General features: G+C 46.2%; 1 protein-coding gene and 1 long non-coding RNA gene across 10 annotated transcripts in view; one reads left to right on the top strand and one right to left on the bottom strand.

Moving 5' to 3' along the window:
• The window catches only part of WASF3 (WASP family member 3), a 118959-nt gene that overhangs the window by 42808 nt on the left and 48341 nt on the right, over positions 1 to 27810 (bottom strand). For all 9 annotated transcript variants that reach the window (XM_040448084.1, XM_040448087.1, XM_040448081.1 and 6 more), the window contains one exon: positions 3428 to 3570. In XM_040448084.1, the coding sequence (XP_040304018.1) occupies positions 3428 to 3560 (133 nt within the window). In that variant the 5' untranslated portion in view covers positions 3561 to 3570. The remainder of the gene's footprint in view (positions 1 to 3427; positions 3571 to 27810) is intronic.
• Positions 101 to 4950, top strand: LOC121012762 (uncharacterized). Its single transcript, XR_005782281.1, has 3 exons — positions 101 to 211; positions 3838 to 4015; positions 4719 to 4950. It is a non-coding gene; the product is annotated as an uncharacterized LOC121012762 (long non-coding RNA).

Raw genomic sequence — 27810 nt, 5'->3', positions numbered from 1 at the left:
CATTTATTACACGTGTGAGTGCTAGAGCATCATCATAGTAAGTGCATATGCTTCCTGTTCTATGACATCACCGCCAATTATATATGCTTTTAAAATTCCACGCAGGTACCAAGTCGATTTTATTCGCTGTGCGTGGCACCTAGGGGATCCCGAGTGAACAATCACTCATGAATAAATCACTGGTAACCGACAACGTGCTATTCTACTACCAGTAAGTAACTAGGTGTATTCGTTTCCTACGATTACATCCTTGGCGTACGTATCACTATAGTCCCCTTTCCGGCAGTCTCTTTGGGCCGCAAGCATGGATCACGAGGAAGGGGAAGGTAGCAGGTGTGCTCTGAGGATGCCCGACCACTGCCCCCTGAACCGGAGGGAAAGCTCCCCTGCGCAGGTGTAGGGACAAGGTGCTCCCTCCGCCAGGCTGCGACCTGCGGTCTCTCTCCCAGTCAGCTCCTGTTTCTGCCCATGCTTTCTGCCTGCCTTCACCAGCTGGCTTCCTCTGCCTTCTCTTAAACTCTGCCCACAACCCCAGCTTCGGCTTGTGGGTGGCCATCACTGCTTTGGTCCTGGGGGACACTTCAGCAGCAGGTCCCATAATAACCTAGCGAGCTCGCCGTGTTTCTTAGGTCAAACTTTCTGCAAGCATAGGGCTGACCTGGCTCATCGTTTCAATGCGGATACACGGTACCAGATTCTCTAGATCACACTGCCAGGGCACACTCCAATCATCATCTCTGGGGGGATTCCTAGCACCTTGTTTTAAAGCTCCCCAGGTGATGGGGCGCCTGGGTGGCGCAGTCAGTTAGGCGTCCGACTTCAGCCAGGTCACGATCTCGCGGTCCGTGAGTTCGAGCCCCGCGTCGGGCTCTGGGCTGATGGCTCAGAGCCTGGAGCCTGTTTCCGATTCTGTGTCTCCCTCTCTCTCTGCCCCTCCCCCGTTCATGCTATGTCTCTCTCTGTCCCAAAAATAAATAAACGTTGAAAAAAAAAAAAATTTAAAGCTCCCCAGGTGATTCTAGCAGGGACAGGGCTGGGACCCACTGGGGCAGCCTAACTAAGGCTGACTGTCCTTGAGGCCGGTTGGTGCCCATCCCTGAGTGGATTAGGTGGGTGCAATGAAACCTAGCAGTCAGAAGTCTGAAAGGGATGTCACTGGGCTAAATCAAGGTTTTGGCAGCGCTACGTTCATCCTGGAGGCCCCAGAGGAGAATCTATCTCCTGGTCTTTTCCACCTTCCAGAAGTGGCCCGCGTTCCGCGGTTTACGATCTCTTCCGCCATCTTCTAAGCCGGCGACGGCTGATTCAGTCTTTCTCACATCACATCGCTCTGATGTGGGCTGTTCCACCTCCTCCTTCCACATTTAAAGGAACCCTGGGATGGCACTGGATAATCCAAGCTAACCTCTTTTTTTTTTTTTTTTTTTTTCAATGTTTATTTAATTTTGGGACAGAGAGAGACAGAGCATGAACGGGGGAGGGGCAGAGAGAGAGGGAGACACAGAATCGGAAACAGGCGCCAGGCTCCGAGCGGTCAGCCCAGAACCTGACGCGGGGCTCGAACTCCCGGACCGCGAGATCGTGACCTGGCTGAAGTCGGACGCTCAACCGACTGCGCCGCCCAGGCGTCCCGCTAACCTCTTTCTTAAGATTAGCTGATTAGCAACCTTCATTTCCTCATCATGTCACATAGCGTATCCACAGGTTCCGAGGATTAAGACGCAGACATCTTTAGAGGGGCCGTTCTCATTCTGCCTCCATGAGCAGACTACGGGGAACAGAACATAGTACATGTGGGGTTTGCTTACAGACGCCATAAACACGACCAACAACACGATGCTGAGTGTTATTACAGCATGAGATGCAGCCTGACTACTAAAACGTCAACGATTTATGCTGGTTTCCGTCTTTTATACTCTACGTCAATAGACATTCCAGCCGTAAAAACAAGAGACCAGAGTGTTCTTACAAAAATATTATGAATTCAAGCAGAAACATTTCTAGCCTTCGATAATTTACCAGCTATTTTCCTGTAATTATACCAATTTATACATTTTATCAACAACCGCTACTCAAAATCAATTGTAATTAGTTTAGATTCCGAAAGATACCTATTTCAAAACAGATTTTAAGTAATTTTCAAGTTACTTTTGCCTCAGCCAATGATTATAGATATATGAAAAATATAACAACACTGTACAATTCTTTTAAACAAAAAATACTTCTCCAGAATGTTTCTTCTTCAAAATTTAAATAAAATTACTTGAGTGTTTTTATTTTTTTTTAATGTTTATTTATTCATTTTGAGAGAGAGACAGAGAGAGAGAGACAGCAAGCGAGCACCCGGGGGAGGGGTACAAAGAGACAGAGAGACAGAGAGAGAGAGACAGAGAAAACCCAAGCAGATTCTGTGCTGTCAGCACAGAGCCAGACACAGGGCTCAAACCCATGAACTGCGAGATTGTGACCTGAGCCGATATCAAGGGTCAGACACTTAACCAACTAAGCCCCCAAGGCACCCCAGAAAGTACCTGAATGTTCTTAAAAAGCATATTTCTATGCTTGAGGCTACCAGTAGGTGGAATTATGGAGGATTTTCTAATTATTAACAGAGCTTCTGGAACATTTTACTGTGAAAACCCGTCACCCAAATGCAGTGTAAACCATCTAAACCAAAAAGGAGTGGGACAAAGTAAGATAACAAGATCGTGTTATAAATGTAAGAGTTAAGGGGAAAACATTCTGACTTCAAGAAACTTTGAAGGAAAATGCATTTTCGTGAATATCTGAGTCTTAAGAAATGAACTATTTCTTGGGCGTTTCACCTTCATATTCAAAATGAAAATAACAGAAAGTCCTTTCTTCCTTATATTTGCTTGTGTTTATATACCTGCACATGTAATACATACACAGTGTCGTATATGTAACAGTTTATCTGTTGACCTCAATTTGGAAGTTGGTATCTGCATTTTCGTAAGTGAAAATCAGCAAATCTCATTACTTTTTGGCTTTAATCGTCAATTCACTTGGAGCATTAGTTCATCAACAAATACTTGAGCACCTACTCTGTGCCAGGCATGTTACAAGTGTTAACAAGTTTTTAATTTATCCCGTTAAAAAGAAAAAAATCAGTCCTGTCCAAGCTTAACAAAGTAATTCACATTTTTTAAAAAAGTACCAATCATTTAATCCTCATTTAATAAGAACCGACACTACTTTGAATCCATAATTCGGTCTTATCTAACAATCTGTAAAAGGGTCAATTTGAACTTTACGTCTTCAGCACATAAAGTTGGTATCGTAAGACCAGTGAGTTATTTCACTCTGGGAAAATCGGGAGGGGGTGGGGGTGGGCTGTGCTGACGTTAAAGTTCGTCACATGCCATCGGTAATCAGAAAAAAGTGTTCTAGACAGAAGATGACTTACTTAGACTGCTGAGCTGGCGTATGATAGCAGCAAGGGTACTGTTGGTTACACATTCAAGTTCACTGGTAATCCCCTCCGGCAGGGCTCCCCGGCACAAGTGCCGGGGCTCGATGTTCCTCTTCACTAAAGGCATGGCTCACGATCTGAAAATCAAAAAGACATTTTTTTTAAAAGCTCACAGTCACATTTTAAGAAACTTAAGAGTTTTCATTATCCTTTCTACGTGAGACAATCAGCTAGAAACACAGCAGATGTCGAATTAATTACATAAAAGTTTATCGATTGCCAAGATATATTTAGCATACAACTCGACTTTTATAGAAAGATAATGTAAGCAAGATTTCCAGTAAAGTATGAATGACTGAATGCATGCATTTATACTTTCCCTCCCTCTCTACTAACATGATGAGAGATCAAAAAGGCATAAGCCCAGAAGTGCTAAGGGCAGGAAAGGACACAGCGGTCCCAAACTGGACAGAGCCTAATCAGATGAAGACACAGACAAGGCCATACCCTGGAGGCCAATGAAGGGAGAAAGGAAGTGAGTCCACCTGCCCATCTTCCCCAACAACAGCTCAGGAACAGAAGGTGACACGTATGCATGAAACGGACAGAGGTGGGGGAGCAGGGGATGGCTTCCCAAGTGGGATAAGCTAATGAACTAGGTGAACCACAAGGATCTACACGAAGGAATATGACAACAGGAGGACTAGCTTTTAAAAATCCATTTACAAATTCCTTCTCCCTTCCTGGGCTGCCTCCACTCCACCCTACCCGGCATGTTTTACTTTCTGGTGAACTCCAGGATTTGGACTTGAGACACAAAGCAGAGCTAAAGGTTGGGGTAGGAAATGCACTGAGACCAGGGGTATTCAATCAAAGTCTACACTGAACGTAAGACGGGGCTTCTCCCTACACCCTCGTTCCCTGGCTGGCTTCTCCACGTGGCTCCCAGAGCCCTGGCAGCCTGGTTTTCACTCCCACCCAAAGAGACCGGGACATCCCTCCCTGGGAATACTGGAAGAGAGATCTACAAACATGGGACACTGGGCCAGGGCTTCCCCCTACGGAAAATGCCAACCAGGTCACCCACCAGTTACACCTGCCAATAATCTCTCCCCGCGCAATTCCCACATAGCTTTTAATGCCCCGGACATAAGAATGCACAGTGAAAGATCACCAGACACTTCAGGAAAGCTTTCCCCAATGTGGGGAAACCTGGGAATCCTTTTCACTTCTCTCTGCAAAAAGTACATTATAAATAACATGAAATCTCAACATTTTGTTTAAGGAGGCATATAGAGTTTCAAACCTGCTACTTAGACAACCAACCTACCGCTCATACGACAGTAGAAAATCCAGTGACTGGGACATAACCGTTATTTTGACAGGATCATCATATTGGCCCACTTGGAGGTACAGAAACACAAGAGCCTAGGATGTTGGTCAGCGGTCAAACATGCCCTGAAGTGCCAATCTGGAATTCTTGTTACGGGAGACAAATAACATCCTATTTGTTTAAACCACCGTAGTTGGGCTTTCTGTTACCTGGTGTGAAACTTACTTCCAACTGGTACAACTGAATGGTACCCTGTACCTAAAGATCCTGGAATGTGGTAAGCATATAATAAATCTTTGCCTTTCTTCCTCCTTTCTTTAAAACTTTTGCTCATACATCTAATAAATACTTACAGAGCACCTACCACCTACCCGGCGGTGTAGGAGGTTGACGATCCAATGGGGAGTCAAAGCAGACAAGGAACCCCCCTTCCCATTGAAGCTCTATTCTACGAGGGAGAGAGACATTGACCCGACCGCGCAGGTTAATGAATTCGGGGTTAGAAAACCGTTTGTGGGGTCAGGGCGCTCAGCTGTCTAGAGTCACGGACAAGCTCCTGTGGACGCGGGACCTGAAATCTGAAGGGTGAACAAGGGTCCTGTGTGGTAATGTGGAGAACGAAGCAAAGGAAGGCGAAAGGGGGTGAGAGCTGTAAAGGAAAAGTTCTGTCCAATTATCCAACGTTTAATCGACTATTTCTGCCTTATATCCATGAAGGTGGTCGTTCAACACACTGACCCTATTTTCAGATTCAAATACCACTCCCATTGACGCAGGCGCAATGCCTACAGCACATCCCTTCACCTCTCTGTGCCTGTTTCCTCCCTGTAAAATGGGGAGAATATAGCAGTCCCTACCTTAGAGAGTGCGAATCTAATGAACGATTACATATATTAATCATTTAGAACAGCCTGAACTGTAACAGCACTAAAAGAAATGTGACTGATTATTAATTTAATGACATCTTATATGTTGTTATAATGTTAACTATTATTTCTATCATACTAGTAAAAGGAGCGGTTTACTAGCCGACGATAAGGCTGAACCACAAAAGATAACAATATTCGCATGGAAATTATGTGAAAGAAGATGTACACACTCAAGGAAGGAATGCTAAAATATGAAAATTCTAGAGGTCCAAGTCTCAAGGCAAAAAACAGAAGATTTACTGTGAGTTGTCATTTCTTTCCGGAACCACATTAGAACAACAGGACAGGATGGTAACTAATCACAATAAAATGAACTAGAAAGCCAGAATTTGTCATAAGGGAAAAAGAGAAAACTCATTAACAAACTTAATAAAAGCATAGGGTGTGGGAAAGAAAACTACTGAAAACGGGGACTCACTCCAGGAAAGCGAGAAGGAAATTAAGCAACAAAAACCATGATATCCATAAAGAAGCACGGAGCGATCGGGGGTGGGGGGGGGAGAGGGATGTGGTGGCAAAAGCTTCTAAGGACGGCACAGATAAGCTAGCGAACTGGATGTTCTTAGAAGACTGAATTCGCGGGCAGCCTGCTTGTAACGCCGATTTGTGAAACTGGCCCAAGTGTGAATTAGCTTTTAAATAATTTCTCAAAAGAGGGATTTATGAGAGTTTGGGGTAAATGTAAGATTTAGGAGCTGAAGGCTACGCATGTAACAGGCCCCTCCTGCACATTCGTTCTGTGTTCATCCAGGATGAAATGTCACTCTTTACTCGTATTTTTCAGCCTCTGACATGCCCAGCAACCTTCCCGGTACACCTCCCCCGGCCTACCACCATTATCTCTTACGATTTATTCAAATGCACAGAAATCTAATCATCCACGTATCACAGAGGTCCCACCAACATGTCCGAAACACGGCCACAGCTAGTTAATACCTCCCTCCCCTCTTTCCCTGGGCTGGGTCCCCAATATCGGATATACCTGCCATTCATCAGGGCATATGTGGGAGCTACCACTGGCTGTTTCGAGGGAATCTTGAAAACGCGCACAGAATTTTCCCAATGTTCTCAGTCAGAGGTGCTCACGGCCCACTCTGATACCCCACCCCCCCTGCCAAAGGCCCTCAGTTTCGTATTTAAGACAGCCCCCTCTTGTGTTCACGCAGTGAACTGTTGGCTCAACACGGTGGGTCACGGGAGGCTCCATGGGTACTGCGGCCTCACCGAAAGGGCTCACCTAGAGGCTTGCTTAAGGCGTTATTAGGGCACCAAAGAAAAAAAGCTGAAGTCTAAGCGGGTGCAGTACCCACATCTTTTATTTCTGCATTCTGATGCTTTGACATCTTGGAGCCAGATGGAGGTCCCTGGAGGCATCGGTCCTCCGGGGATTAGCCAATTCCTAGAGCTGGTAAACTCACCCAGGGGCTCGCCTCTCGTATGCAAACCTATCAACCCACAGCCCGCACCTCCTCTATCCGCTCTCACACCCCACGCCACCGTCCAACTGCCCCAGTCACCCCAGGACCAGGTGCCAGACAACCGGGGACAACATTACGCCCCAAAGCCTGCTGAAATGACTCCAAGTAGCCAATCCCAAACCTGCTCAGCCTGCCTTATCCATCCTTCCCCACAGAAACCGCGATAAAGGCTCTCCATGCCAGCTTCCTCTTTCGCTCTGTCTCCAGGTACCCCCCAAACCCGGTGCTTCCCCCCACGCAGTCCCCTCATCTTGGGATCTGTAACATTTACCTTATGGTATCACCTCCTGATCTGCCGGCCAGCCCGTATGCCACCTTTTCGATTAGCATACTGTATTTAAAAAAAAAAAATTTTTTTTAACGTTTATTTATTTTTGAGACAGAGAGAGACAGAGCATGAACGGCAGAGGGGCAGAGAGAGAGGAAGACACAGAATCGGAAGCAGGCTCCAGGCTCTGAGCCATCAGCCCAGAGCCCGACGTGGGGCTCGAACTCCCGGACCGCGAGATCGTGACCTGAGCCGAAGTCGGACGCTCAACCGAATGAGCCACCCAGGCGCCCCAGCATACTGTATTTTAAGACAACAGGGAAGTCTGAGAAGGATTCCAAGGAAGCAACATGGCAGCGATGTATCTGTGTCCCTGCTTACCAATGCAAGCGAACTGCAGGAGTCTACATGCCTGGCCCCAGGCTAGGACTTCCTCCCGAAGTGGACTAGAAGCTTTCTGAATTCAGGGACTGAGCCTACAAGTTCTGTGTTTCCCACACCGACTTCCAGGGTCCCCAACACAACCCGAGCATTGAAAAACCGTCTGCTGGTTACACGCCGACACGTGTCGGCAGACACGTCTCTGTTTGGCCCTCTCCTTGGGCACTGTGTGTGTTGCTGTTCCAGTATTTCAGCTCTAATGAATCCCAGCCTTCACTTCTCACGGTCGTTATACGTCTCTTTGGCACCCCCACACTTGTCTAAATACGAACGATACAACAGGGGGAGGAAATGCTACTCTCCTCTCAACTTTAGAAAAATGGCTTTGTAGTTCCTTTGGAAAGTTCTAATTACCTAGCAATGACTGTCATGACTTCCCGATTCAGGGTGAAGTACCCTAACACGTGAATTTTCCCCCGGCCGGCCTTTATTTTATCTGACACTAATCCAGTTTTGAATACACTGAACGGCAGGGTAGAGGTAAAGGGGAAAACGCTGGGTCACTCATTACTCTTGAAAATGCTCTGCAACGACAAAAACGGACACGTAATGAACTAACCCAATTAGTCACCAACAAATCACTTAAGTATGCCTCTCGATTCCTTCGCTTGAAGAAGTAGGATGCATCCGGAGCATTCTTCAAAGTCATCCTGTGCACTAAGAAAAAAAATCAAAGACTGCTAATCATACATTTATGGATTATTAGAGGTTACGTAAGGTATTGCTATTAAACCTGTAGTTCGCCCAACCTTTCTGGGAAATGTTTCAATTTAGAGACAGACAACCTGGTTCACATAACCGTGAACTAGATTCCAGACGCGGCTGAAAGCAGGCCAGAGCCCTTCCCTGGGAATTCGGAAGTGGGACCCCACACCCAGCTCAGCTGCTGCTCTCTCGAACAGCAGGCATGGGTAACCCCTCCGCCACAGGAGGTGGAGACTGCCACAGTCACGGCCAAGAAATGAGAATAAAGTCCCAGACAAACTGGCAAAGACAAGAGGCAGACAAGGATACCACAGGGCTTTGCCCAACCCTCCTCAGAATGCACGGCCAACGAGGAGAGGACACTTCTACCCAACCCCCCACTTCACTGGGGCGGGGGGGGGTCAGGCTTGCATCCCGGTCTGATGCCTCTTCTGGCCTCTTCTCGCTTCCTCTCTTTCCTTCCACACCACAGTTCCCGTAACCAAACCCTCGCAGGTATGACCCCATCTTGATGGCTTTCTCTCGAGGACCCAGACAAATAGGAGAGGCTCTGGGAGTGGTTTAAGAAAAAGGGGTAGTAATCCAGGGATACGGGCCTCGTGCACAGACCACTGTGCAGGGGAGGAGGCGGCCGTCTTGAAAGCGCAGGCGTGAAGAGTCCCGCCACAAGACTGGTTCACCTGCTACGGGACTGAGCCGTAAGTGACCTGGAAACTGTCCGGTGGAGGGAAATGCCACGACAGGAATAACAGTGTGGACCCGTGGAAGATCCAGAAGGTAAAAAACATCTACAACAGCAGCAGGGTTGGCCCGTGGCTGCTAGCCTGCACTGATGGCCTGCGTAAGGGTAATGAGGGACCGAAAGCTGTGAACAAGCAGTCAATGGCTAAGTGAGAGAACACCGGAGCCTTCCTGGTGGGTGTAAACCGGTCCTCATCGGTGACCCGTAGTGACCTGAAATGGAACTGCGGACTGGACTGCGTGACAGCTACAGAACTCAAGATGTTCGAATGCTCGGTCAGAGCATTCTGTTAGTATGCAGATCCAGGCTGCGGTTTTCAGGGATCCTGAGAACTGGAACACGGGACTCCTGACGGATGCCCATGAGGATGCTGGGTGCACCACCCCCCAGCTCCCTCCGGAAGTGGTCAGCACACCACTGGGGGATGCCGCACAGGCCTCGCCCCCACGGCTGGCAGGTGACCCATGCGGGCTGCACACGTCCCTTCCCGCGTGCCAGCGGGGGAACTGGTGCCGGGCCTGGCGGGGGAGACTGACATCAGGCAGCCCGGGGAGGACAAGCAAGCGGTGGGTGGCTGTGCCCCAGAGACACAAGCTTCGGGGGGAGCGTGGAAGACAAAGCGTGGGAAGGCTCTGGATGTGGCAACTCTGGTGAAGCTTCTAGGGGCGTGGCAGTTGGGGGCATGCTGGGAGAGCCCCTCCTGAGTAAAAGACACATCCACAAAGACGGAAGTGCAGCGCCCACTCGGCTGGGTCGTGGGGGCAACGCAGCTGGGAATGCTGCTCTGGCCCGCAGACCGGGTGGCACAGCGGCTGCCACCTGGGAGTGGGGCCCAGAGCAAGAGGCTTTCTCTGCAGCAGGGCCGGGGCTTGGCACAAGCGGCCCGGATGTTTAGGCCGTAGGATCCAGTGACCCTGGACGGTAGGGAGGGGTCCGTATCGGGAACAGGTGCAGTAAGGAGCCCCTGGCAAGTGCCAGGCGGAGAATCAAACGTACCCCCCTGGGATTCTGAAGTAAGGCCACGCCATCACAGCAGAGAATGATATGCCCTTTGAGCTCCTGGCATGTGCATTACCAGGCCCTGGTAGAGGTCACGAACAGCAAAGGCGCACGCATCCCCCCATCCCCCCCCACCCCCCCGTGAGCTGGGTTTGTAGGTCAACCAGTTCACCAGCAGATGGAAAGGGCACTCCCCAGAATGAGCCAGCGTGGAAGGCACAAGTGACTCCCACAAGCAGGAAGTCCAGACCTCCTCCACGTCCCCCACCACAGCTGCCGGCGCACTCCATGCCCGTGCCCCCGGCGAAACGCCGACTCGTACGTCTAGCGGGCAGAGCGGGGCAGGCACGAGCCTGGATGACAGACGGGTCAGCCTGACGTCAGGGACGAAAGCAAAGAGCGCCCACGGCTCTGTTACAGCAGCAACTGGGGATTGCCCTCGAAGACACCGGAGAGGAAAATCTTCCCGCACGCGGAGGTGCGACACGGCAGTTCACCCCGCTTCGCTTCGTGCGGAACGGAGAGGGAGCCTGAGCTGAAAATCCAGATGCCTGGGCTGCCTGCTGTGTGGTCAGGGGAACGAGAAGAAACGGACGAGAGCAGCAGGGACAAGGAAGTCTGGATACAAGCATACGGGACAGGCAGTGGGGAGCGGGCACAGTGGGAAGACTCCTGGATCGTGTCAACCCCCCCGCCCCCCACGAGGCCGCGGCATCAGATTTGCCCGATGGGATCGCTCCGTCGCCGCATGTGACCAGGGGCCCCCCATTCACAGCGGGGAGGCTCGGGACTGGACCCAACACGGTGGGTGGTAGGTAACACACACCACACCGTCCAGATGCAGATGCCCCCCCCACCCCCCACCCCGAGTGCCGCAACCGCCTTCTCAAAGCACACGGAAGCACCAGCTCGAGAGACGGTCTGACAGGATGGGTGCCACGCTTCACGATGCGGTCTGCGAGGTCGAAGACCGCTCTGTGGCACCGCGTCCCTAAGAAGGGCACGCAGGTTCAGGAGCCAGGAGGCGGAAGCTGCCACGACCCACTTACCATCACTGCCAAGAGCCCACTGAGGGGTTCTGTGTTCCTGCCCCTGCCCGCTGGACTCTGGAGGGCCAGGAAGGGCTCATTCCGGCAGGGATCACGGTCAAGGTCCCAGGGAACTGCAGGTTCTGGCTCCGGGCAGCACCCTGGACCCCCTGGGCCAGGGACCAGAGTCCCCATGGGGCAGAGGAAGCCGACTGGGACCAGGAAGAAGGCTGCGTTTACACAAAGGGCAGGGAGGAGCACGCGTGCAAGCCAGGCGACACGCATCTTGTTGTCCGCTTCCAGCAGGATCCGGGTACTTGATTACCCACCTTACCTAGCGTGCTCGGTCAGCGCGCGTGCGCGCACGTGTGCGTGCCGCACCTGCCGATTTCCTGGAGCATCTATCTCGTCGTTAACTTGTTTCTCACGGTGGGGCTTTCTTCTCCGCACCTCGTTTCAGGAGTTTCCCGACACAGCAACCTTGTGTTTGCTTTGACAGAGACCCTGGCACAGGACGAGGGTTCTAATTTCTCACCGAGAGCTTGGGGTTTATTTCTGGAGCCCCAGGCAGATGGCAAGCCATTTCTCAAGGCTGGCGAGCCGTTCTTCCACCCAATTTTTAAGGGATCTGACAACCCTCTGAAAATCACAGTGTTCATTTGAGGCTCCAGTTCTAGCTCGCTGCCTCAGGCTGGCCGGACACACGTTTCTGTACCATGGGCAGCATCAGAACCTAGCCTCCAGCACCTGGTGTCCTTTCCCCCTCGACCCCCTTGGCTTCTAACACCCATGGACAGGCCTCCAACGTGTTCTTTCCAGCAAGGCAAGGTTTAAAAAAAAAAAAAAACACATAAATTCACAAACACAGTCAGCTATACTTTACCCAGCAGCTATACGTGTCCACAGAAACTCACATGGCTAATTTCACTTCGTAGACGTCTCCTATGAGGACTCTCTTAACCCCCCAGCCTCTCCATCACTGAATCACATCACGTTTCACTGTTCCTATAACCCTCTCCATTGTGGTCCTCAAATGTGGAACGAGAAAGGGTGAGTACAACGATCGGCGAGGTATAGTGAAAAACTGAAAGGATTGGTGACCAGCAGAGAATAATATGGGTAAAGTGGGTAACAATGGGGAAGACAATGTCGAATATAGAGCCAAACGTATTCTTTACTCCAATTTATGAATTGCATTAACAAATTAACCCTGAGTCCCTGTGTGTGCTGATTACACCTTCCCTACCTTCCTTACAGCTCACATGAAAATGTGTGCTGGGCAAAAAAAAAAAAGTAACATACTGATGGTATTATTAAATTTTAATATTAATCTAACATTCATTCCTAAAGTAAGATACTTAATTTTTTCCCTCTAATTTTATTTAGTGTCCAATTAACCTACACCTGAATTTCTCCTGCAACTTGACTTACTATGGCAGCTGAATGTCCAAACACTGGCATTTCACTTCCCAGAGTGGTAATCTTCTGACTTAAGTCAAATGATTAAAGAATTTCAAGTAATATCAGTGTGCTTTCTACTTAAAGGCAACTTTTCTCTCTTCCAATAAGTTATCTAACCTCTTTTTTAAAATTCCATACACTGGGGCGCCTGGGTGGCTCAGTCAGTTAAGCGTCCGACTTCAGCCCAGGTCATGATCTCACAGCTCGTGAGTTCAAGCCCCACGATGGGCTCTGTGCTGACAGCTCACAGCCTGGAACCTGCTTTGGATTCTGTGTCTCCCTCTCTCTCTGCCCTTCCCCCGCTCATGCTCGCTCTCTCTGTCCCTCTCTTTCAAAAATAAATAAACATTTAAAAAAATACATAAAATGAAATTCCGTATTATAAAACTCTGAAGTCTTCCTATAGAATGATTAATTGGAATGTCTTTTCTAAAAAGGTTACAAAAGCAATTCAACAAATGTTTAAAAACGGTGTGAAGTTCTCGGAGTGTCCCTTTTCCCAACCATTCCCGTCCACACCGAACCACCCGGGATGAGCTGTCATCTCAGCAATCTAAGTCCCTGGTGGATCTTTCCAGATCACTTACTGTTACTGATTTTCAGTTTAATTTCACCGTATTCAGAAGACATAATTTGTCTGGACTTGTCTAAATTTGTTGAGACGTGTCTTATGGCCCAAAGCATGATTTGTCTTGGTGAGCATTCCACACGTATGTCTTGGCGAACAGACGTGCGTTCAGCTGTGGTGACTGATGATGATGATGTTGTGATCTTCTATTTTCTTAATTAATTCTTAGTACGCTTGTTCCCTGAATCCCTGAGAGGAGGTTTGAGGCTGCCCACAGTAATAGATTTGTCCATTTCTCCCTGGCGTTCTATCAGTTTTTATGTATTTTGAAGGTCTGTTGTTGAATCTACACACACATTTCAGATCATCACGTCTTCCTGGTGAAATAAACCCCTTGTCCTTATGTAACGTTCCCTTCACCCCCGAGCTTGATCGCCGTCCCAAAGTCTACTTCAGTCATCCCTTCTTTTGACCAGTGTTTACGCAATGTAAGTTCTTCCTTTTAATTTTAACCTTTCCGTGTCTTTACAGTAGGTTTGAGACAGCATGCGGTTTGGTCTTGCTTTTCTGTCCAAAATGACAATTTCTGTCTTTTAATCGGTGTGGTTAGGTCATGTACTTTCTTTCAAGAGTAACGATAAGGTAGAATTTAAACCTTCTTGCCAGTGGTCTTCTATGTTCTGCATTTTGCTCCACTTTGCCGTCTTTCTGTCCTCTAGTAATTATTTTCCTGATGTCTCATCTCCATAACTGGCGTTTATTCACTTTTAACCTTTCTAAAGTGGTTTCCCTACCATCTTACGATCTATGTGTAATCACGGCCTACCTTCAACTACTACTGAACTACATCGTGCATCGTGTGTGAACATCGGCTGTAACCTCGGAAGCGTGCATTTTTGTCTTCTTTCTCCAATGCTGATACGTTCATGTTCACCCTCATTTTTCACCATATCAGGGTCTATTCATTTCTCTGTGTAGATCCAGACTGCCATCTGGCACTCCTTCTGCCTAAAGAACTTCTTTCAACATTTCTTGTAGTGCTGATCTCCTAGGGAAAAAAAAAAAATTCCCTCGGCTTCTTTTTTTTTTAAAAAGTCTTCACATGGTCCTTTTTTTTTTTTTTTTTTTTTTAAGATATTTTTGATGGGTATAGAAATTTGGGTTGCCAAGATTTAGGCTTTTTTGTTTTGTCTTTTGGTACTTTACAGATGTTATTCCACTATTATCTTTGTTCCTCCATTTGCAATGTTTATTCTCCCTATGGCTGCCTTTAAGATATTCCTGTTTATCTTTGGTATTTCAGCAGCTTGGTTCTTGTGTTTATAGAATTGGAGGGGGGGTTCGCATTTCTTGCTCTCTGAAATTGTTGGATTTGTATGTATTTCCTTATTTAATTTTTTTTTTTTTTTTTTTTGCTTCCATCAATTTTGGAAAATTCTCAGCAACTCTTCAAGTATTTTTTTTAAGTGGTGTTCTTTTTAAAGAATATTTATGTTTGGGGCGCCTGGGTGGCTCAGTCACTTAAGCGTCCGACTTCGGCTCAGGCCATGATCTCACAGTCCGTGAGTTCGAGCCCCACTTTGGGCTCTGTGCTGACAGCTCAGAACCTGGAGCCTGCTTTGGATTTTGTGTCTCCCTCTTTCTCTGCCCTTCCCCTGCTCATGCTCGGTCTCTCTCTGTCTCAAAAATAAGTAAAAACGTTAAAAAAACGTTTAAAAAAAAGAATATTTATGTCTTTATTTTGAGAGAGAGAGAGAGAAAGCATGAGCTTTCACAAACACAGAGGATAGCACAGAACATCCAAGAAGTATGGAACAATATCAGCAGTGTAACATACTTGTAACTGGAAATCCAAAAGGAAAAGAAAGAAAGTATTATCCAGAGAAAATACTTGAGGGGCGCCTGGGTGCCTCAGTCAGTTAAGTTTCCAACTCTTGATTTTGACTCAGGTCATGATCGCACGGTTCATGGGGTCCATGGGATCCAGCCCCACCTCGGGCTCTGGTCTGACAGCGTGGAGTCTGTTTGGGACTCTCTTTCTTCCTCCTGTCTCTCTGCACCTCCCCCTCATGGGGGAGGCAAAGGGACTGGAAATGAAGGGAAATGGAAATCAATCATGCTTATGTGATGAAACCTCATTAAAAATCCCCAAACTATGGGGTGTGGAGATCTCCCAGGTTGGTGAACACATTCATGTACCAGGAGGGTGGCAAATCTCAACTCTGTGGGAATTGGGGACAGAAGCTCTGGTCCCTGGGACCCTTCCAGACCTCATCCCATGTACTTCTTCATCTGGCTATTCACATTTACCTGGGTCCTGGGGGCTTTGCTGCCCTCCCAACAACTTCTGTGTCAAAGGAGAGAAGGAGCAGAATAAGGGACCTTACAGCCTACCAGTCCCCCAGTACGACCATCCCCCGCATGGCCGCACCACCAGTGGGGTCCTGTCTAGTCCCTCTTCTTTCTTACCAGTGCCTGGTGGAGCCCTGCAGAGAAGAGCTTGTGAGTGTGAACCCCCCTTGTATCTAGGCTCCTGGTTATTCGAACGGATGTGTTCACTCACACTCAACCTTTAAGAGCTCCTTTTAGCCACTTTGATGGTGGTCACCTGTCCCCCCGTCCCATGCTCTGCAAAACAAAATAGTTTAAGAGTCCTGCTCTCCTCAGGAGGGCTTGCTACTCTTTATAATTCAAGATAAGTTATTACTTTATAGATCATCTGGCTTCTCTCTCTTACTGATGGAAGCAATGCTCATTTCCAACTTTTTATATCGTAATTGGAAAAGAAACTCTCTGGCAGCATGGTAAGGACAAGATGAACACATCAGCTTCCTCTTTTGTTGAGTTGAAACGGCTAACTATACTCACAAAGGGACAAGAAAGCAAACGGACATTCTTGAGGAGTGACCATCTGAGGGTACTCTAAGTATCTGTGTACGCAGACCCCAAAGTGAGCAAACTGTTTTGGAAACAAAGGAGTAACACTACCGTAGGAGTACAGACAATAGCTTTCATGCATGGAACATACTGCCATGGGGAGTATAAATTAAATTGAAACCCACAACCCACAACTGTGATCATTCCCCAGCTTATTCCACAATCGTACGAAGGGCTGACCGGATGCAGAGTAACTTCTAGTAACTGCATTAAGTCTTTAGGACAGATTTTAAAACCGTATTACTGAGCGTTAGAGTTAAGTGTACAAAACTGAACCAACAGGCTTTGTGACAGGTTCCTTTCTCCACTCCGCAGCCACAAAGACGATCCTGGGAGTTCTGAGAGCACGCACAGCCTGCAGAACTTGACAGTGTTAATGATTCTGTCTTTTCTATTCTGGATGCGCCGGTAACCTTGGCTCTGACTGCCGAGGTGCCAGGCAATCAGTGCCACTCGAGGCAGAGCCAAATCACACTGTTCGGGTGATACACACACGCCAAACTCAACGTGTGCGTGCCGCCCGTGTCTGGCTTTTCAATCACGCTGACTTGTATGTATGAGATTTGTACTCCAGAGCGATCTAAGCAGGAGTGGTCCTGTCTCCACGCTCATACAGAACTAAGTGACACACTGCTTCCAAGCCCCTGCTCTCACCTCCCACCAACACTGCCCACCGGGCCCTGTGGATTCCGAAGGGCAAGGGCCATGTGTGTGCACCCTCGTTTCACAGCCCGCTGCCTGCCTACTGACAGTCCCCGAAGACATTTCCCACTAATGTTACATTCCCAAGGCCGAAGGAAGAGCCCAGGATTCCTCAACTCCCAACCTGTGACATTATCTTCTAGAGCTTTAGTGCGTTTTTATTATTCTCATTAGTTATTACTTATTATTAGTGCGTATTCAGTGGGAATACGAAGAACAGACGAAAATAACACAAGAGTCCCTTTCCTCAAAAAATTAATGGTTTAGTGAGAGACCCAGGCATATAAATTAAGTTACAACCCAGTGTGACAAGCCCTACGTTATAGGTATTTCTCACACCCGGGAAACTAAATTTAAACACAACTAGAAGGATTCAGCAGCAGGGCGGTGGGGAGGAGGGAGCCCCGCATCACAGGCCTGTAGCGCCACGCCCCGCACGCAGGAGCCGCTACTCAACAAGCATTAGCGGATGAACAGAGGTCTTACTCCAGGTCCGTGGGAGGCATCGCATTATTTTTAAAAACTGCCAAGCAGCCGCAACAAGCAAGCATCCAGGGAGCAACAGGAGACTCAGGTCTGCCGAATAACATGATGTACCTGAAACGTGTGTCCCGTACCTATTGTTGGAGGACATTCGGAGACACAGAGTGATCCTTTGCCCTTTGTGGGCTACCAAAAGGCACCAAAAGACACTTCAGGTGGAAGCTGATATCTGGTTCGAACTGAAAAAGCAGAGGTCAGATGTCTAGGTTGAGATTTCTCCCCACCAACGCTTTCCCCATTGGCTCCTGTCTTGCAGTTTCTCTGCTTTGGGGAGAAACCTCAAAGCCAGTATAGGTGACAAAAAGCAATTTATCGTTAAGTGAGAATATAGAGAAGCAGAGTGGGGACCCTGGCAAAGAACAATCGCTAAGAAAAATCCTTAGGTCCCTCTCCTCTCTTTTCTCTCCTGGTTATTGTGGGGAAGAGTGATGAGTGCCCCCCCCCAAAAAAAGGAAAAAAAAAGTCTCTGTTCTAGAACCTTCCACCATTTGTTTCTATTTAGCTACACTTAGCTAAACTGATTCTTATGCTCTGTTTTATATCCTTCTTTAGTCTGGATTTTTTTTAATTTAAATAAATTACTAAGTTCCTATTAGATATGAAATGTTTTTAAAGCATATACGTCTTGGGGCACCTGGGTGGCTCAGTCGATTGGGTGTCCGACTTCGGCATGATCTCACGGTTCATGAGTTTGAGCCCTGCGTCGGGCCCTGTGCTGACAGCTCAGAGCCTGGAGCCTGCTTCAGATTCTGTGTCTCCCTCTCTCTTTCCCCTTCCCCTGCTCATGCTCGCTCTCTCTCTCTCTCTCTCTCTCTCTCTCTCTCAAAAACAAACATTTAAAAATAATAATAACAGGAGCGCCTGGGTGGCTCAGTCAGTTAAGTAGCTTACTTTGGCTCAGGTCATGATCTCGCAGTTCCTGAGTTAAAGCCCCACAACGGGCTCTGGGCTGACGGCTCAGAGCCCGGAGCCTGCTTCAGATTCCGCGTCTCCCTCTCTCTCTGCCCCTCCCCTGCTGGCGTGCTCGCTCCCTCTCTCTCTCTCTCTCTCTCAAGAATAAACATTTAAAAAATTAAAAATAAATAATTAAAATAAAATAAAAAATAAAATAAAATAAAATAAAATAAAATAAAATATGTCTTCTGTTTCCAATGGCCCTGGCGTCCATACAACCAGATACTCGTATATCTGGGACTAGAGAATATATTTTATATTGGAGCCTACGCCTGTCTTCTATTTCTTTGTTGTGCGTACAAATTTATCCCCACGCATGTTACTACTCTAGGAACCTCGAAGATACTTTCGCCAGACACTATTTTCCTTCCCTGTTTTGACCAGCCCAACAAAACCGGCTCTTTATTAAAATAAACTTTTGCTGGATGAATGGAGCCTGGGAGATCTAGACTAACTTCTTCATTTTACAGTCAGAGAGCAAGACCAAGAGACCCCAACTCTCCCACATTGTGGACATTTGCCAAGGAAGAGGAGAAATTAGCTCAATCTCTGACTTTGCTGGGGCTCTGCCCACCGCATTCCCATTTGCAAGCCTTCCTCCTATAAACCCCATCTGTAAATATACCAACAAGCCAAGGCTATTTCATTTCTGTGTTTTATCAGTGTATAAAGGCAGCAAGGCCGCAAAAATTCTCTGCCTTGGTATGCAAGTAAGCCTTGACTTCTCAGATGATGCTTCAACATAGTCCCTCTCCTTCCTGCTACCTTCCCAACACTGAACCGCGCACCTGTTGCGAGTGGTCAACTCCAACCGTGAAAGGAAGAAGCTGGTCTTTCCAAGGCTCCATTTATGGCAGATATTGTAGTATGTTTTCTAAACGGGGTTTTGTCTGGTCCCTCAACTCCTGATGCTGCCTTGTTGCTGATGCATAAAGCATCAGATGTCCTGATCTTATTCTGTTTTGTATTTTCGAAATATGTGAGCTTTTACAATGGGACTGGCTTTTGGTTAACTATTCCAGAAACCCAGATATTTGTGTTCCATCCTACTTCCCGGGCCAGGGAAGCACTCTACCTACGCCTCTACTGGGCATGATTCAGCATGACACCTTGGTAACTCAACTCCCATTTGACATCTGCCAGAAAGGTATGTGCAGGAGACTATGAGTATGTACCCAGTCTCTAAGGACAAGCAGGGAAATGCTGTTGTGTGTGGGTACGGTAAGGAAAACTTCCCAGTTTAACAGGACCTTTGGGACAAGAGAAAGTGACCATCTCCTATTCCTTGATTTGGGATTACAGTTAACTTACTATTGTTTCTTAGGCCCTAGCAATACTAAGTAAATCTCTCAATCAAAATGAGAAACTTGTGGGGCGCCTGGGTGGCGCAGTCGGTTAAGCGTCCGACTTCAGCCGGGTCACGATCTCACGGTCCGTGAGTTCGAGCCCCGCGTCGGGCTCCGCGCTGATGGCTCGGAGCCTGGAGCCTGTTTCCGATTCTGTGTCTCCCTCTCTCTCTGCCCCTCCCCCGTTCATGCTCTGTCTCTCTCTGTCCCAAAAATAAATAAACGTTGAAAAAAAAATTAAAAAAAAAAAAATGAGAAACTTGTAAGAACTAGGGTGTGTATGTGTGTGTGGGGGGGTGTTATTGGCTCTTTAAACAAAATCATTTCAAAAGCTATTATAATTTGAATGGGACGACTGAAGAAAGAAAAACAAATCTACATGAGAACTTCTCCTTAAGCTAGTCTAGGCTTCTCCTTAGGCTTCAAATCCCCAGAAATGACAAAAAAAAAAAAAAAAAAAAAAAAGATCTAGATTTAAAATATATGCAATAAGGGGCCCTTGGGTGGTTCAGTCAATTAAGAATCCTACTCTTGGTCATGGTCTCACGGCTCGTAAGATGGAGGTCAACTTGGGGCTCATGCACTGGCAGGGCAGAGCCTGCTTGGGATTCTCTCTCTCCCTCTGTCTCTCCCCCACTCATTGCTCGTGCCTGTTCACAGGCTCTCAAAATAAATAAGTAAACTTAAAAAAAAAAAGAAAAAGACCAACCACACCAAGTGTTGGTAGGAATACAGAGCGACTGGAATGCTCAAGCCCTGAAGAAAACGTAAAATAACACCATCACTGTTGAAAAGTTTGCCACGTTCTTAGAAAGTTAAACACACACTCCTAGGTATTTATGCAAAAGAAATAAAAGCATAACGCCCACACGCAGATTTGTACACGAATGTTCATACAGCTTTATTTGTGGTAGCCAAAATGATCCAAAAATAGAAACCACCCTAAATCCACAACAAGCGAATAGATAAATAAACTCTACTAATCAGCAGTAACACGGGATGAGGTACTGATTCATGTAACAACATGGATGAATCTCAAGATAATTGTGCTGAATAAAAACCAGACCAGGGGCACCCAGGGGGCTCAGTCGGGTAAGTGTCCGACTTGATTTCGGCTCAGGTCATGATCTCACGGTTCTTGAGTCTGAGCCCTGCATCAGGCTCTGCGCCCTTTCTCCCTCTTTCTCTGTCCTTCCCCACCCCCACTCTGTCTCTGTCTCTCCCCCTCAAAAATAAACTTAAAAAATAAAAAAAAGACCGAAAAAAAGAGTGTATACTGTACGATTCCATTTCCATAATTGTGATATTGTGATTTTTTTTATTATTATTATTTTAGAGAGAGAGTACCCAAGTGGGGGAGGAGGACAGAGGGAGAATCTTTTTTAAAAAACATTTTTTTAGGGGCACCTGGGTGGCTCAGTCAGTTAAGCCTCCGACTTCGGCTCTGGTCATGATCTCACTGTTCATGAGTTTGAGCCCCACGTCGGGCTCTGTGCTGATGGCTCAGAGCCTGGAGCCTGCTTTGGATTCCGTGTCTCCTCCCTCTCTCTCTACCCCTCCCCCACCCACACCCTATTTCTCTCTCTCAAAAATGAATAAACTTTAAAAAAAAATTTTAATAAATAAAATAAAAAATATTTTTTTTAAGTTTATTTATTTTGAGGTGGGGAGGGGCACAGAGAGAGAGGGAGAGAGAAACTCCCAAGCAGGCTCCATGCTGTCAGCACAGAGCCCCACATGGGGCTCGATCCCATGACCCTGGGATCATAACCCGAGCCAAAAAGAAGAGTTGGATGCTTAAATGACTGAGCCACCCAGGGGCCTATGATACTGTGATTTATAGTAAGAGATCTATATTTGGTTTTCATCCTCATTTCTGGTACAGAGCTCCTAAAATCCTTGGAATTTCCTAAGTGAGAAGAGCTATAATTTTGATATTCATAACAAATCCCTCTCAACCTCGCCAGGTGACTTTGGGAAAGACACTCCTACTGTCAGAAAGGTGGGAGCCGGTTGCCAGGGAAACCAACCACGTGATTAGAGGGTTAGAACTTTCAGTCCCAGCCACCCTAGCTTTGGGGAAAAAGGAGAGGCTTGAGTTCAGTCACCAGGAGCCAGTGATTTAACCAACTGTCCCTAGGTAATCAACCTCCATAAAGACCCAAAAGGGCACGATCCAGCGACCTTCCAGGTCGGTGAGCCAGGATGCATTCATATACCGACGAGTGGCACAGCCCAAACTCCATGAGGACAGAAGCTCCTGTGTTCTGCCAGGCCTGTGGCTGTTCAACCACATCCTTTAACATCTCTCATAATAAACTAGTCATCTACTAAGTGAACTGGTGTCCTGAGTTCTATAAGCCACTCAAGCTAATTAATAAAACCCAAGAAGTGGGGGCACGGGAACCCCCAATTTACAGCCAGTCGGTTGGATTATGTGAAATATAATTCTGGGCTTGAGACTGAACATTCTGGGCTTGAGACTGAAATTGGGCAGATGGGGGAAGCGGGGGGGGGGGGGGGACAGAACCTTTAGTCTGCGGGATCCGATGTGGTCTCCAGGGAAATAAATGAGTTAAATGGCAGGACACCCAGCTGCTGTGGTCAAATTGCGTGATGTGTGGAAAACCCACACGTCTACCGTCAGAAGTGAGGTGGTGCTGTGGTGAGGAATTTATGAGACAAGAGACACACGGAGGAGTGTTCTTCCTTCACAATAACGTTCTAGGAAACGCAAGCTAATCTACAGTGACAGAAAGCAGATCAGTGGTGGCCTGGAGGCTGGAGGCTGGGGACGGACAGGAGGGAGGGATGACCAGGGGCACGAGGAGAGTTGTGTGGGTAATGGTAGATTCACTTTCTTGCTGGGGGTGGTGGTTTCATGGGTGTGTGCACATGTCAGAACTTATCAGACTGTACATTTTAAATATGCATAGTTTACCGTATGTCAATTACACCTCGATACAACCGTCCACAAAATGAATCAGTGGAGACGAACAAGAGATAAGGGCGGAAAACTAATTGGGAGATCACTGAATATTTCTTCACCCCTCAGGTTCTACCACGACGGCCTTGTAGAGACAACTCTATTGTTGGCCACGGACCCAGGACTAAACATCCCGGCAGAAGAAACAGACACAGATAAATTTAGCAGGTAGGCCACCGCTCCGAGAGTATTTACAAAGGGCCGGTTAGCGGCATAATAAACAGAAATGAGCTCAGTTCCCTAAAGGAAAGTTCTCCTCCTACAGAATTCCCTCACCTGAAGGGAATCTGCCTCACCAACCTCATCAGGGAGTGTGCCGCAGTCTGAGCACGGCTGGCTCTCCTCCAGGGGCCTCTCTCTCCAGCACGGCCCAACAAGCCACACGAGCAGAAGCCCCGGTTCCTCAGGAGCAGAGAGGCCTGTGGGAGTCACTGAAACCCCACTACACCCAAGTCCTTAGTTAACACACAGCAGCCATAACATCTGCCCAGTGGCCTGAAAGGGCTGCGATGAGAAGGCCCAGCTGAAGACGCCCTGAAAACCAGAAAGCGGAATGCAAACACTGGATACCATGCCTATCTTTTTTTTTTTTAAGTTTGTTAATTTCTTTTCCGAGGGGGTGAGGGGCAGACAAAGAAGGAGACAGAGAATCCCAAGCAGGCTCCGCGCTCAGCACAGAGCCCGGGGTGAGGCGACCTCACAAACCATGAGATCATTCCCTGAGCCCTGAGATCAAGTGTCGGACGCTTAACCAGCTGAGCCACCCAGGCGCCCCTAGACATTGTTCCTCTTTAGCAAATAAATGTTCACTTGACCAACTAACTACCTTTAACCACCTCCTTTTTACTTTAATTGGACAGCAAGAGGAAGAAGCCATTTACCAGTACCACACTGTGGTGAACATGACGTGCTCATACGCTATTTAGCATGATACTATAACATATAACCCACGTGAAGTACCTGTTTCGTTAATGCTCTTTCAAACAAACCAAAATCGCCAGCTCCTTATTCAAGGTATAATCAACAGGCGACCTACACACATTTTATAAACACAATGTTAAAAAAGTTAAGCAAAATTAGCCTTGTTTTAATAACATAAAATACGTCAATAAACACTCAGAAGCTAAAACCATCAACAGCACTTTATCACTTGCCAAAGACATGACTTTCTGAACGGTGCTGATGCCAAAGAATTTGTTAAAACTCAAGAAGGGGGCGCCTGGGTGGCTCAGGTCATGATCTCACGGTTAGTTGAGTTCGAGCCCCACATCTGGCTCGCTCCCGTCAAGCCTGTCGGCACAGAGCCTGCTTCGGATCCTCTTCTCCCTCTCTCTGCCCCTCCTCCACTTGAGCTCTCCTCAAAATAAATATATTTTTTTTTTAATTCAAGAAAAATTTTGAGGTACTCAGAATTTACCTGGTATCACCTGTGACCTCAAGGTTTAGATTTTTTTTTTGAGAGAGAGAGCACATGTGTGCGTGTATGCTAGTTGGGGAGGGGCAGAGAGAGAGAGGGAGAGAGAAGCAAGAGCCTTGCCCATCCAGCACAACGCCCAACTCGGGGTTCGATCTCATGACCCTGAGATCATGACCTGAGCCAAAATCAAGAGTCGGATGCTTAACTGACTGAACCACCCAGGCGCCCCTAGTTTTTGCTTCTAATGATCCAGTTAACCATAAATTTAAAGTCTCCTCAAAAATTAGCATCTCCTTTTTTTGTTGTTGTTAAGAAACAAGTATCACTTTTCTCTACCTTCCTCTTCTGCATGTGAGAATGACCTTCACCAAACAAATTTACAGAATCCAAACGAATTAAAACTTATGTTTTTAGAGGAAACAATAAATTATAAGCTACAAAATTAGGGAATTTGCCAATTGCACACATTGTCACCTTACCCCGAAACAGCAAGTTGAACCGTATGAAATTACCACTCTTGTTGGTCTAAAACATCCAAAATGTTGGCAATTTCACATGAATGAACACAATAAAATGAGATAAAATTAAAATAGCAATAAAGCTGTAGAATCTACCAACTGTTCCTTAGCATACCTGCTACTAAACATGAGTTCCTGTGTTTTTAGAAACAAAAGCATCCTGATGGCAGTATTTTTGGCAACTGGAAACTGCGCTCATGAAAGAAAATTAAGAACAATTAAATGGCTCTTTTAGTTAACTATTCCCAATTGTTTGGGCCACGAAAGCATTAAGAGAAATACGAGATAGTAGAATTTCTGAAATTTGCAACCTAGGTACCTGGTCTCCAACCATCAAATCTGGCATCCTATCAACTTCGTTCTTTGGAACATTCCAGCAAGTAAATCACGAGCGCCATCAAAAGGAGCAGGCAGGGTTTTTGGGTAACTTTATAAAAAACCAACCAAAGAAACCAAGTCAAAAGGCTAATGGTAGTGAACCAGTTAAAGATGACAAATGGGGACATTTGCATATACAAGCATTTGTATGCATGATGTCATTTATGTCCCGCTACCACTTTACAGGCTGGTATTGCGCCCAACTAAAAGAAAAAGAGATCAAGGCTTGAAAAGCAGGCAGAGGAATTTAAATTCAAAACCCAAAAAAAAAGTAAAGAGAAAAAGATTCTGTCAGATGCCAGTCTTTTTTCTTTTTTTTAATTGAGCTATAACATTATACAGTTGACCCTTGGACGACACAGGTTTGAACTGAGCAGTTATACACGGTTTTGTTTGTTTATAAATATGGTATAGTGTTGTAAACGTATTTTCTCTCCTTATGATTTTCCTAGTAACACTGACTTTTCTCTTGCTTACTTTATTATAAGAATACAGTTACCTAATACATACAACATACAAAGTATGTGTTAATCAACTGTTTATGTTATCAGTAAGGCTTCCAATCAACAACAGGCTATTAGTAAAGTTTCTGGACAGTCAAAAGTTATATATGCAGATTTTTTTACTGTGTTGGGGGGTCGGCACCCCTAACCCCTGTGTTCAAGGGTCAACTGTATTAGTTTCAGGTGTACAACACAGTGATTTGGAATTTATATATACTGTAAAATAATCATCACAATAAGGTAACATCCATCGCCATATATAATTACAACATTTTTCTTCTTGTAATGGGGACTTTTAAGATCTACTCTGTTTTGACCACTTTCAAATATGCAATACAATATTCTAACTATAGTCACCATGCTGTACATTACATTCCCAGGACTTATTTATTTTATATTTGGAAGTCTGCACCTTGTGAACCCTTTACCCATTTTTCCCCACCCTTGACCTTTCACCTCTGGCAATTACCAATCTGCTCTCTGCATCTATAACCCTGGTTGGTTTTTTTTTTTTTAATTTTTTAATATTTATTTATTTTTGAGAAAGAGAGAAAGAGAAGGACAGAGCAGCATGAACAGGAGAGAGAGAGGGAGACACAGAATCTGAATGAAGCAGGCTCCAGGCCCTGAGTGTCGGCACAGAGCCCAACACGGGGCTCGAACTCGTGAACTGGGAGATCATGACCTGAGCTAAAGTCGATGTTCAACCAACATGCCACCCAGGCACCCCTGTTTTTGTTTTTTAATTCCACATATAAGTGAAATCATACACTATCTGTCTTTCTCTGATTTATCTCACTTAGCATAAAGTCCTCAAGGTCCATTCATGTACTTAGAAATGGTAATGTTTTATTATTGTTTATGGCTGAATATTCCATTCTGGTTTCCATATACCACATCTTCTTTATCCATTCATCCACTGATGGACACGTAAGCTGTCTGCATATCTTGAACTATTGAAAATGCAATGACATGGGGGTACAGATATCTTTTCAAATTAGTGTTTTCGTTTTCGTTGGATAAATATTCAGAAGTGGAACTGCTGAATCATATGGGAGTTCTACTTGTAACTTTTTGAGGAACTTCCATACTGCTTTTCATAGTGGTTGCCCCAATTTCCATTCCCACCAGCAGTGCACAAGAGTTCCTTCTTTTCTGTATCCTCACCTCATCCTGTCTTTCTGATAACAGCCATCGTCATAGGTGTGAGGGGCTAGCTCATTACGGTTTTGATACGCGTTCCCGATGATCAGTGATATTGCGCATCTTTCCACGTACCTGCTTGCCCCTCCAGTTCTTCTTTGAAAAACTATCTGTTCAGATCTTCTGTCCTTTTTTTGCCAGATTTTTCTTACTATTGAGTTGTATGACTTTTTTATATATATCGTGAATATGAACCCCTTATCGGAGACAGGAGTCGCAAATATTTTCTCCCATTCAGTGATGTGCCTTTTCGTTTTCTTGATGATCTCCTTTGCTGTGCAGAAGCTTTTTAGTGTGATGTAGTCCCAGTTGTTTATTTTTGCTTTTGTTGCCCTTGCTTTTGAAGTTCAGATCCAAAAACTCATCGCCGAGACCACCTATACTTTCTCGTTAGAACTTCTATGGATTTGGGTCTTACATTTAAGTCTTTAATCCACTTTGAGTTAAGTTTGGTGTATGCTGTAGAGGCAGTGGTCCAGTTTCATTGTTTTGCATGTAGCTGTTTGGTTTTCCCAGCACCACTAATTGAAGAGACTGTCCCACTGAATATTCTTGGCTCCTCTGTCATAAATTGACCACATATGTATGGATTTATTTTCAGGCTCTCTCTTCTTTTCCATTGATCTGTGTGTCTGCTTTTATACCAGTGCCATAATGTTTCGAATACTATCACTTTCCAATATAGTTTGAAATCAGGGAGCGTGATGCCTCCAGCTTTGCTCCTCTTTCTCAAGATTGCTTTGGCTTATCCAGGATCTTTCACGGTTCCATGAAAATTTTAAAATTAGGTTCTATTTCTGTGAAAAATACCACTGGAATTTTGATAGGGATTGCACTGTATCTGTGCAATGCTTTGTGTAGTATAGGCATTTTTTTAATATTAATTCTTCCAATCCAATTCAAAACCAGCTCTGTCAGATACCAAAGTCTTATAACAT

Source organism: Herpailurus yagouaroundi, unplaced genomic scaffold, assembly GCF_014898765.1.
Source record: "Herpailurus yagouaroundi ecotype Mexico unplaced genomic scaffold, PumYag 197, whole genome shotgun sequence".
NCBI classification, from domain to species: Eukaryota; Metazoa; Chordata; class Mammalia; order Carnivora; family Felidae; genus Herpailurus; species Herpailurus yagouaroundi.
This window is presented reverse-complemented; position numbering and strand designations above follow the sequence as displayed.